The following is a 12,660-nucleotide window of genomic DNA, read 5'->3' on the forward strand; positions in this document are numbered from 1 at the left end:
GTATCTTGGCTGTCACTTTAAACTCAGGTTGTGCTTTTTATGAGCTGATTATGTTACCAGGACTATAGAATAAAAATGCTATAGGGGGGCCCAATAAACAAGTTTGTCAAGTCAGCTCACTTGCTTATGATCTGTTTCTTTACTTACCTTTAATGCAAAACAGTGGAAGCCCTTTGCCCGTGTTTTGTTTTAATGAAGTAAGGACCTATTCTGTTCCTCTCTAATTATATGAAGTTGTGAATCTGGCATCTGTGATACAGGGTACTTCTGGTGGAACTTAATAAAACGTATAAAACCACTCTCACCTACTCTAGAATGGGTAGGGAAAATCTGGACATGGCTTTTCCTATTTACATATACTTCTTGTATTTGGCTTAATGTTTTGCATGGTTAGTTGAGTTAGTGTTTTCCCCCTTTTTCACCTGTTAATGAAAAAGAAATTTAATGCTATACGGGAAGAGTTTCCCAAAGGATTAATAACCTTTTCAAAAACCTTTAAACTGAAGCAGCAGGCGAAATCACCATCAAGTTAAAGCCCTTGTTAGTGACAACAGTCATCACCACATGGAGAACAGTTTTATCCCATAACCTCATGGCAGGAAACCACAGCTCCCTAGTATGCTGAGGAAATGCATATTACAAAGTGGAATGATTAGAACGGCACCAACTGTTGTGTAAAGAGTTACGTTATTCGAGTGCTTTAATGGTAACGTAGGAAAGGTATTGTTACAAAAATCATATGTTTTACTGGGAACATATCTGGTGCATTCTTAAACAAAAGTAATAATCTTTTAATATTTTCTGGCAGTATGGTACCATGTCGCATTAGTAGCATATTGTGAATAGTCAAAGCAAATGAATGGATACAATGAGTTTTACTGCTCGCCTTCCAGAAGTGAAAGCAATGCATACACCAAGGAGTTGTGGGTAGCAAGAAAATGAGATTGTCCTGCTGATTGGATGCAGACAAGCAATGAGTAATTCAAGAGCTCACAGTCAAACAAACTGCTTGTGGCACTACTACTTGTACCCAATTACCAATTCAGAGAGAAAATAAAAAGCAGTTTCAGTAGAGTCAGGGTGGGAAATCTCCAATTAGCACCAATTAGCGAAGTTGCTTCCTACAGCAGAATTCTGGGGACATAAGAAAAAAAATAATCTCCCAGAATGCCTGGTTGGAGCATTTATTTACCAGGTGATGGGACTCCTGAAGAATAACTTGATGAGGATTTGCGCCTGTGGGACTTGAATACAGATACTACTTGGAACTTGCCTGCTCGATTTGACTGGTCAATCATAGGCTGTACTATTCTTCTTCTGGCATTAATAAACCTGCAACAGAATACAAAGAATAGAAGTCCTTTCATCAGCTTGCTTCTGTTTTTTGAGAACACCTCAGCTTTAAAACTGACAGGATTTTAGTGTGGTGTGGCAATGCATTTTGCTTCGCTTTGATTTTTTTAACAAAGTATAATTTCACTTTAAAGGATTTTCCTCTAAGTGCTCAGAAACTGTAACTGGTAACACGCTTATCTTACTAGCCAGCTTAAAGCTCGGTTTGCCAGAAAGCTTTGAACAAGTAAAGGCGACCAAAAACTTGTGTTAAAAGACAATTGTTTCTTTAACTTCTTCGAGTGGCTCAGAACCTGGTTAAAGTTCACAGGCTGGGAGACTTTTCCCCCCCTCTCCGTTGCAGGGATCCAGCTACTCTTGCAGCTGGCCATAAATGAGGACCAGGCTTCGCCACTCCGTGCTTTCACAAGGTATCGTTAGGTCAGCAAAGCCATCAATTAGGCTGTCTGAAGTTTTATCACCAGCGCAGCAGCAATAAGTGCCGGCCCAGAAAGGCTTCAGCCCTTCTGCAACTGGGGCCGCTGGCGCCTGGGACGGCGGGGGTCGCACGGAGGTCAGTGCCAGCCGGGGGCGGCCTCTGAGCCCCGCGCCCGGGGACACCCCGGCCCCCCCACCGCCCCCGGCCTCGGCCACCTTTCAACTCGGTAGAAACCCCCAGTCGCAGGTACATGTGGTTAGTATTAGGCCCAAAATAACCTTTATGGGTTTTTTTTCCCCCTTCAATCCCGGGCGGTTGCTGAGGCTTTTGAGAGATGGTAAAGGCAGTTAGTTGGCTGCAGAGCCTGGATTTAATTTTGATGGTAATCCAAAAATAAGTGCTTGCATATTTCTTTTAAGTTTAATGCACAGCAATCCACATCGTCGCAAGCTAAGCCAAATTAATTTCTCTAAAATAATTTTCAAACTTGCCTGTTCACAGCATTTCTTTCAAAACAGGGCTATTTTCTATCCCTCATGAGCCACGCTTGTTTTTGTCCCCCCTCTTTGTGTTTGAGAACACTTCGGAGCCTTCGCGCAGGTTTTGTGTGCTATTTCACAGCTCAGGCTTTCGGCTGGTGACCCTTAAGGAGTGCTAATGAAGTCGAATACTAGTGTTTAATCCTCTTCAGAAATACTAACATGCCCATCATCCAAAACAGCCTCTAATAATTGCCATTGGGCCCAATCCAGCGCCTAGCGAAGTCTTTCACTCAGTTAACTGAAAACTAAGTTCATCTGCTCATTTAGCAAATCGTGAGCCTTTATATAGCATCAGCTCCACAAGGCCTTTTGTCGCATTTCCCTCCCTCCCGCCCCCCGGTTAAATTCCTCTGCAGATAATAAAAGACAGTGGCACACCTTCAATTGCATCTTCCGTAATCACAGTCGTGGAAATTTCATTAGACAGATGCATAAATGCTACAAGTAACACTAAAGGGCTCTTTTGCATCTCTCTGTTTACATCCAAAAGACATTCTTTATTCTTTAGGAAAAGCATAATTCAGTTGTCAGAAATGTCATCCTGCCTCAGAATTAGTCATGACTTCAGGTATTAAAATAAAAACTCAGACACAGTCGATGTACTTGTTTATTCCCTTCTGACTGCAGCACAGCAAAGGCATCTCCTACCCCAGCACTGTGATTTCGAGGTGTGTTTCCATCCTCAAAGACAAAGGTCTCCGATAGTACTTAATTTGCTGAGATACTTTCCAGTAACTTACCACACTGACCAAATGGAGCCTGACCTGAACCTCCTCTGTCCAGCACGCCTTTTATCAGCTAAAGTTAAGGCCAATAGAGATTAACAGGAAAGCCTGATAAGACTGTTTTCTCTTCTCCTATGAGCTTCTAATGGTGTATACAGATGGCAAGGTTTTAAAAGAATGGAATGAATGCTTATTTAGGCCTGTAAAAAATCACAGACAACAGAAACACCCCCCCCCCCCACACACACACACTTTCCATCTTACTAACCCCTTTTCTTCAATCAGGCCACTCCTCAGGGAAACCAAATAGCTTGGTTTTTTTCCTTCTTTTTTTTTCTTCTTCTTCTTTTTTTTTATTTTTTTTTTTTTTTATTTAAACCCCAACCACTTTTATTATTTACATCTGGTGGTCCCCTTATTTATGTCCCTCTTCACTTCCCTGCACACACAGCTCGGTGCACAGGGCTGCGAAGCATTATGGGCCTTGGCTCTCAGCAGGAGAACTCGACACTGTCTTCAAACAAATAATTAAGGGGAAGGTTAAAGGTTCACCCAGAGGTCATATCTTTGGATACTCCTCAGAAAGTTTACATTAGCAAGAAATGGGTGCCCTCTGAAGTGTTCTTTCAATGGGCTCGCACAACAACGCAGAGCATTAAGGAAATTCTAAGTCCTGAAGGGTTTCAGGTGACGACTGCTTTACCTCCATGAGCACACAGATTGGGATACCCTGGATAGGCACCACAGAGTAAGCCTTTTGGGACAGGCGTTGAAAACCCAGTCTTGCTCAGCCATTCACTCCCAAAAAAACTTGGCTTTATTTTATGCTGCTGATGTGAATAAAGCCAGCCTTTCACTGTAGACGCAATTCACCGGTTGTTTTGGAAATGGAAGTTAAAACCCTAATAGTGAGTCCCGGAATCTTTGTATACCTACAAAAAATAGTGATAAAAGTGAAAGCGTTTGTCCAGTAAAAATAGTAGCAAAAAATAGTGCTTGGGTTTGATTTCTTATTTCATTATTTCTCCATTTTTCTTTCGCACTTGTGCATAACTGCAGGTGCAAATGATGCCCTCTAGACCAGCAACACTTGTCGGAAGAGAAGATACACTGTCATACACTTATAAAGATATAGGAGCAGAGAGTCTTTAGGCATTGAGATGATTTTGAAATTCCATTTCCTCTGAAAAATCCTGTCCGTAAATGGCATCAGTTATACCCACCAGTGGGTATGTCTGAAAAATTACAGATGAAATTATTTATATTTGCAAACTCGCAGGTGCAAAACAAACATACAGTTCAAGTGAAGCTATAAATCAGATCCTAGCTTCATTTAGCAGTAGCTAAGTCACATAATGCATCAGCACAATTGGTAGTCAAGGGCACAGAATGCAGTATTTGTGGATTACTATTTATTCTTTATACTGTCCCATAAATATGCACAGTCCATAACAGAGATGTAGAAACCATAGGCTCTGCCCTAGCCTTCTCATTTTTTGAGCTGTTTGTTGTTTTTTTTGTTGTTGTTGTTTGGCTTTTTTTTTAATCCCTCAGGGAGCCATCTCTAGGGCCAAAGTAAAGCAAAATACAACCTTTTGCACAGCACTTCAGTTCATGTGTTGCAGAAACACTGTGATGTTATTTTGGCACAAATGTCTTCAAAAGGCATTAAGAGACAGGTGGAAGAAAAGAGAACACTAATGCCACTACTTCCAGCATTATTTGGAACCCTATAAAAGCAGAATTCACAGCCCTTCACCCAGAGGCCAAAGATTGAACAGCCTGAAAAGATGAGTAAAATCTATCAAGAAGACATGGCTTTCTTTGTTACTCTTCTGTTAATAGTAATTCCTATTATTTGGATGATAGCAGCAGTTAGAGGACCCCATGAGGCTCAGTCTCACTCCACCCCACGCTGCACAAGCACACCGTCCAAGAGAACTCAGGGTCTGAACAGATTTCCCAGCAAAGCCTGGGGGAGAGGAGAGACGCCTTCTCCCTGTTTGTGAAGGGGAATAGAGACAGAAGGAGATTAAGTGACAAGGCCAAAGTCATACAAGAGATCTTTGGCAGAGCCACACACCCAACATAGATTTCCTCAGTCCTCTCTCAGCGCTCCTACAATCTGCTATCCATATGCTATCTTTCCTTTGTTCCCCAGCTCGGCAGCCAGGCGCGCTGGCAGGGGACGGCAGGGAGAGCTCACGTTGCCACTGTTTGTGCCTTACCTGCTGTGCAGATAAAGAGGGGTCACCAGCCTCCAGGGCTGTGAGGCGATACCTTCCCAAACTCTACACTCATACGGTGCCTGCTCCTCGTTCCAGAGTGATAAATGAGGTGTGTAATGTTGAGAAATACATGTCATTGACATAGTACATTTAATGAAAATCTCACTTCCTGCGTTTCGCAAATGACAGATTACTGACCTCGCTTATTCAAACAATAGCCATTTGAATTGAAAGAAGGGGGTTTGCATCTTGTATTTTTCTTTAATTGCTACCTAAAGCAGCTACATATATTTCCTACAGCCAGAGTCTGTCTTTCTCACACAAGTAGTGCACAGTTACTTCCACACAGTAACTTTCGTGGGACAATTTATGAAAGCACAATGAACAAAATTTGGCCCCAAATGTACCACAATATGGACTTTCAAAAGAAGTCACTTCATTTTTGTCTGCTTCCAGCAAAACCCAGTAGAGCAGTAAAGGTATACTAGTGAATATGCAGTGTAGCCTGGTGATTTAGTAGCCGTAGTCCTAATTGGTTCCTACCACTGCTAATTAGCATGACAATATAATCTAAATATATGCATTCAATTGCACCTCTTCAAATAGAGCCTTGGTTTTCTTTGTCCAAAATAAACATGTATTCTGAATTTTATAGGAAGTCCTGTAATTAATCTTCTTAATATATTTATTATATTTTATCTCAAGTCATATCAAATGACGTTAAACTCACATTTACATATTAAATTTTATTTTTATAATAAATAATGTTCAGATAAAATTGCAGAGACATATTTATGCAAAATGCAAAAGAGAATAAACAGCAAATATACATCCCTCAGTCTGCCTGTTCAAATCTGGCACATCCAAAACCATTTTTTTTTCTGTTTCCATTGTCTTTTTTAAACACACTGTACATGTATTTCAAGATACTGTGATCAATCCTTAACTGCATCTGTGTAAGATTAGTTCTTGAAATGAACTGTTAGTGGCTGCACTGATTGATAATCAGAATTAGAAACATCTCCAGCTTTATGGCTACCATGGAAAATTCACTTTAAGTACACGAAGTCCCTAAAGTCCTTTTTTGCAGGAGAATGAAGTGCATGAAAGCTTGGGAAACTACAGTTCAGCCCCAGCTTGGGGTCTAATCTGAGCTCAAGCAGAGAGTGGTATTTAACTCCAGCCACTTGTTTTTATGTCTAGTATCTAGTATCTAGTGAGATGAACTGGTGTAAAACTGAACCAGTCCCCCATAGCAGAGTAGCTTGCTCCTTCTGAGAAACTGAGGAACAACGTGGAGCCACCACTTTGCCTAAATGATATTTCAGTATTTGGACTATGAACATGCCAGTATTTAGCTCAGGAGTACATACTACATTGATCCCTTGTCGCTGAAGAATGCCCTAATTTGGAAGGGAAAATAACCAATGAAATATTTTATCTAAATCACAAAAAAAGTTTTCATAAGTAACCTAGAAAACTTCTTCTTTCCCAGGCTGAAAAAGTAATTTCGCAAGTCTTGAGCAGATCAGAGCAGTCTGAAAGAATGCATTAGAAAAGACTAATTTGCAGAAACACTTTTATCACCCCCATGCCTTTACAGCAGTCTATCACACAAACTTTTATCTGAGCAAGTAAAATCTAGTTATTTTATTTAACTTCTCCCTCCAGTTTGTATTCTAACCTGACAGAACTAGGTTTAGGCATCCTTCTGTATGTGTGTGTACAAAAATAGTTGAGAGAGTCCTTGTTTATGCTTCATTGAATCTATGCCACACCTGGTTACTAACTCTTATTTGCAGCATTCCTTATAGGAAATTAAAAAAGCTAAGTTAGTCACCTGGAAATGAGTCATCTGAACAAGTCTTCCCAAAGTTATGAATACTGAGAAATGGAGTTACTTACACGATTAGTTTTGAGAGGAAGAGGGAGGGACAAGCAGGTTTATGTCCTGACAAAAACTTTCACATAGTTTTGGATGGCCTTGTTAGAGAAGGGGGTTATGGGATGTTTAAACTGACTTTCTGAAGCTAATTTGGACATCTCACCTCTGTCAAAGGTGTGATTCAGAAGACCTAAGTCAGCATCCACATTTGGTGGAGAGAGCAGCTGGGCTGGGTGCCTGGGGCAGCCCGAGGCAGGCGCTAACCATCCCAGAGACCTCTGCCGCATCTTGTATGTTTATGTTGGAGCTCCTAAAAATACATTATGCCACTCTGGAGCTGCCAATTTTTGGAAACCATGAATTTGCCCATCCTGTAACTGTGAGACTGCCGTAAAAAATCAGAAATTTAAACAGTGCTCTTCTCACTATTTGCTTTGTGGGTTTTTTAGTCATTGTGTCACATTTTTTAAGTGCTCTTCTCAGCCACAAAATCTAGAAACTTACTTGAAAAGTTTCTCACATAACCATTGCCTCCTGGAGCTGGGACCTCAAGTTAACATGAAATAACTTGAGCCTTGTGATAAAATAATGAAAATTGGCAAGACAGGCATCTATTCACCTCAAAGAAAATCTGTCTCATTAAATGTGTAACTCTTGGTTACCAGGTTACCTCTTATGAGCATGGGGAAATGGTTTGGCTGTGCCAAGGAAGGATGCGGTGCCTGTCATGGGGAGCACCTGCATGGCAGGACCAACCCCAGGGAGCCACCCTGCCTTTTCTCCGGGTCAGGGGTTTGTGAGCAGGACCTTTTCTCTGCAATGAAGACAGATGTCGAGGAGGCCCCAGTCATGGGCAGGGCTCCCTGGTGTTTCCCACAAACCTGGAGGCCCCATGGCCACCTGGCGGCCCTGTCAGTCTATGTCCAGCAGTGTCCATCAGCCTCGCCACCAGCCCAGGGCCGTGGGGTCCAGCACCAAGGCCCAAGCCAGCCTGCACTTGGGGTTGGCACCCAGCAATGCCAGCAGCCTGAGAGCTGCTGCTCCCTCCTGCAAAACTGGACTTGCCCCAAGTCTCAGCCCCCGGTGGCCCCAGGAGAGGCCTCCGCTGTGCAGTGGGGCGCTGTGAGGTGGGGCCAGAGCACAGCAGCTGGGCCGGGCCCCAGGGTGCCGCTGCCTGGGGCATGGCTGCCTCCCCTGTGCCCAGAGAGCCCAGCAGCACTGTGTCCATGCTCCGGTTTTACTTGGTGCACATGTGGGGATTGCCCTGTCCTAGGCAGTGAGGTCACTGCAGAACCCTGCTGTGAGCCAGGTGCGGGTGCCTCATGATGTGAAGGTGGCGAGGGGCTCCCGCTCCTCAGCCGTGGGGTGGGCACAGGGTTTCTCACAAGCCCTCAGGAAACTCCAGCTGAAGTGGAAAAGTATCATCCCTTATTCCCCCTGGGTTTCCAGTGGGTAACGAGTGCCTTTCAGTGCCACAGAACACACGCCGGCCATGGCTGTTACTCTTTCACAAGTGCCATCAGATTATTCATAAATGATTATTTATCATGCCCTGTAAAAACGATCTTTTAAAGATACTTGAAAGGAAGGGAGGAGACAAACAGACATACTTCCTTAGCTATTCATATCTTCCAGATAAAATGCAAAGTCAATAGACGTAAGGTGTAGTATATAACCTCATCCTGTACTTGATTTATTGCAGATGGGAATCACCTCGAAACTGAATCACTTTGAAATTTTTACTACTGACATTAAAATTCCAGGTTTGTATACATATGTCTTGTGGAGATGCTAAATACAATTTTAGCTAAGCTGGCATGCGCTTTGATTTGCTGGCACTTAGACATCCATGTTAAAGGTAGATAAAATATCTCCTATAAAATCTTAAGTAACTCATGCATTTAAAGATGTGTTAATTTACAATCTTAAACTCATAGGAAAAGATTTTCAAAACTAATAAGGGTCCAGTAGTCTTGAAAACACAATCAGCTTATCTAGCTTTTTACACAGGAGTTGAGTGGCCTCATTTTAGGTAATTTATTTTTTTTTAAGTGTAGTTTTATAATAATATCACATTGATATTGATCGAAGCATTTTACACAACTTTTGAACTGCTTCACATTAATTTGTTTAGCCAATTCTAAACTGGACCAAAAAGGAGATTTGTCAACAAATTTAACATCTGTTTAACTTCCCTGATCAAATTAGATTAAGGCATTAATTCTCCTTCTTATTTTTCAGTGGAAACTACCTAAGTAGCAACTTGCCAAAAATGCATAAAGGTGTTTAGCAATTATGTACTGGGTATGTTTGAAGAGATCAAGGTGCACTCACATGTCCCGTACTATGGGTATCTCTGATTAGCTTGTCATCTATTCTGAAGAAGATGTAGCCCAAGTCTCCTATACTATGTAACAGGCCAGCTGTTAGCTGTCTGTCAAGCACCTAAAGTGGACAAGTAGTCCAGGAGCAAAAATGTCACTCCTTTGATCTGGCAAGGAGCAGCTGCTGATTTATAGAGTAGGACTTTGTTCTTCCGTTCTATTTTACTTTCTTTCCTAAGGCAGAACCAGAAAATCCAGCAGAAAAAAAAAAAAAAGTGCCGTTCTCTGCAACATCAACAAGCTCTGACAACTGCAACAGGGTTTTTCTTGGCCCTAACAAAGCTCTCAGGCATCTCCTTTGACGCTCACCTTTTTTTTTTTTCCTTCTCCTTTTTGCAATGCGGTAGTTATTGTTTAATTCAGCTTCTGTAAATGGAATGGACTGTGGCCAGCAAGCCTGGGGCATAAACACACCTGTATGAAAGAAGCCTTATTGTAGCAACCATCTACAACCAACCTGCACATGCACTACCAGTTCGTGAGTTCAGAAGGAATGTTCCATTTTCCCTGACAGTAAATTTTGCCTTAAGATAACAATTTTTTGTACCCACTGTCCTGTCTTGACCATGAAGCTTTTACATTTTTTCATTGTTATTAAAATCTGAAGGAAAAAAAAAACACGTATTTTTTTACCTGTCAACCAGTGGACCGCAGGAAACTGGATCCTAAGAGCCCACTTTAAAAAAACCACAGCCAAAATATATTTATAGAAACACACTGCTGAAAGTTGGAGAACTACTCATCCTAAAGATGCCTGTGCCATTCCAGAGACAACGACACAGTCATGGCCACCTCCAGCTTACATTGTTACAGATTCTCCTCAAAAAAAGCATTTTGCAAAACAAGTACTTAGTAAGAAATAACATTTGATGCAACTAAATGGACCGTGGCAATGCCAGCCCAGAGTCAATGCTCTGTTCCATTCTTTCAGACTCAGCAGGTGCTGAGCAGATTCTGTGGGGTGATCAGTCCCTACAAGGGCTGTTAAACTCCTGCCTCACCTATTGGAAGAGTGTCAGAGTTTATTTCCTTTCTGATCTGTTTTCAAGTTTATCAGCTTAAACCCCAAATCTACAGGCCACAAGAAAAGGTTGCAATATAATGCTGATGAGCAGGAGAGGAAGTATCCTGTGTGTTTACGGATGGGGAAGGAACAACACAGCAAGCTGTGTATTTGACCTTGGTATGTGTCTATGCACGTGCTGTGTTCAGACTTCTTCATGCTGTAACTTTAAAAACAGACAAAAAGGATTACAAAAACAAAGATGAGGTGAGGGTGGTGGGGGCGACATCATGACTACAAGATCTTTTGCATATATGTTAGCTTGTGAAAATAAATAAGAACTATTACAGCCAGGGCCCTAAGGGAGGCAGAAAAATGATGATGTACAGGATAGTATAAAATGATATATTAAAAACTGTGCTGTCAGTGGAACAATAGAATATTAAGCAAAAGTCCATAATAATTGGCAGATATTTAGCTGTAGACACCTTTCTCTGGTTGGTGGATACTGCAGTATACGTGAGAAGAAAGAGAACTAGTTAGGCAATTAGAAGTAATGGGCATAAATAACACACTATGTATAAATATATCCCTCCCTCTCCCATGTTATAGCTCTTACCCAGATACACCTAATCACCTCTCAGTAAGTCATACCTACACGGTGGTATCCCTGGTGTGCTGCTCTTTGCACTGTCTGGTTACTGGAGATTCTGCCTATGTTAATGTGATTCTGTGATTCTGTGCTCTTTCTCTCTGTAGCTGCAGAATCATGTTCATTTTTCCCTTTTAATTATTCCAATACCCTTGGCAAGTCTTTATCAAAGCAGAGGGTCCAATGGCTTAGTAGCTAAAGATGTGTCAACACCACAGAGACCATGAGACTGCGGCCTGCCATGTCATGGAATACGTGCTCCACAGTGACTGAAGGTATTAGCAGTGCAACTGTGGGACAGCTGTATTATTTAAGTGTGCTAAAATGAAGAGGTAATTATACAGATCTTCCCAGTGTCATGCTGGTGAAGCTTTTACTCTGTCTCATCCCATTTTGTGTTCTCTCTATCAGGGGAAAGTGCTCTAAAAACATTTTTCAGAGGTTGTTAGTATATCAGTGTATCCTTGTGTCTTAGTTACTGTAAGCCAAACTGGTTTGGAATCATGGAATGGAAAAATGAAAAAACTTCAGTGGAGCCATTTCCTCAGCCTATCATTCCCTATCCCAGGCTCCCATACTTTCTGACCAGGGCTGCATCTCCCCCAGGGCTCAGCTCTTGCTCCCCAGCCTACCTGGCTGGTGTACCAGAGATAATTGCGACGTACAGCTGGCAAGTCAGTGATAAAGCTTGCCGGTGCTTTGCAGGGCTCGTAGATGGCCAGATATGCAATGATTGAGGATATATATGTGAATATTACACTGTTTCTTTTCTCTCTGCAATTTTCATTCTTCTGAACAAGCTAAGGACTGAAACCAGGAAGGTCTGCACTTTCTGAAGCACTTGAATGGCTGGGTTCCCCTGATTTCAGTACTCAGGTGTCTTATTATGGGCAGAGAAAAATATTGGAGGAGCCTGTGCTCAAGTGCAACACATTTCAGTTGTTGTTGGCTTCTCTAGCTAAAGAGGGGGCTATTAATGTATTTTTCTTTCTTCTGTTAAAGGATGGGTAGCTGGAAAAGTCTCTCAGTGTCATCACTGTCACTTAAATATCTCATGTGAAAATTAAATCATACCACAAAAAGAAACTTGAAACTGAGCACATATTTCTTCAATGAAAACTGGCCTGTTCTGTAATGTGTTCCACTATCCCATATTTTGCATACAATTGAGATACCTGTTATGAAATGAAACCCAATCTTTATAACCTATCTAATATTTATCTTTCTTTATGAGAGCAGTTTGGAAACTCTGTGTGTGATCTTACATAATTTTAATAACTGGTTGCTGATGGATTTCAATATTAACTCCGACTGTTCTGACTGGTACGGTGTTGAGACTTAATTTTCAAGAGAATTTCACTAATTGGTCCTGCACTGTGTAGGGGTGAAGGCATCTAAGAATATGTGTATAAACCTGCATTTGAGCCCTCAAAACTGGTAACTGCAGGGCCATATCCAACAATGCTGATC

At 41.7% G+C, this 12,660-nt stretch overlaps 1 protein-coding gene across 8 annotated transcripts in view; it reads right to left on the minus strand.

The window, feature by feature from the left end:
- MEIS2 (Meis homeobox 2) overlaps positions 1 to 12,660 on the minus strand; it is a gene marked incomplete at both ends in the record, with an annotated part of 171,789 nt that overhangs the window by 4,656 nt on the left and 154,473 nt on the right. For all 8 annotated transcript variants that reach the window (XM_080344794.1, XM_080344793.1, XM_080344798.1 and 5 more), the window contains one exon: positions 1,274 to 1,332. In XM_080344794.1, the coding sequence (XP_080200920.1) occupies positions 1,274 to 1,332 (59 nt within the window). The remainder of the gene's footprint in view (positions 1 to 1,273; positions 1,333 to 12,660) is intronic.

The sequence above is a fragment of the Nesoenas mayeri genome, assembly GCF_963082525.1.
Source record: "Nesoenas mayeri genome assembly, chromosome: 5".
Classification (NCBI taxonomy): domain Eukaryota; kingdom Metazoa; phylum Chordata; class Aves; order Columbiformes; family Columbidae; genus Nesoenas; species Nesoenas mayeri.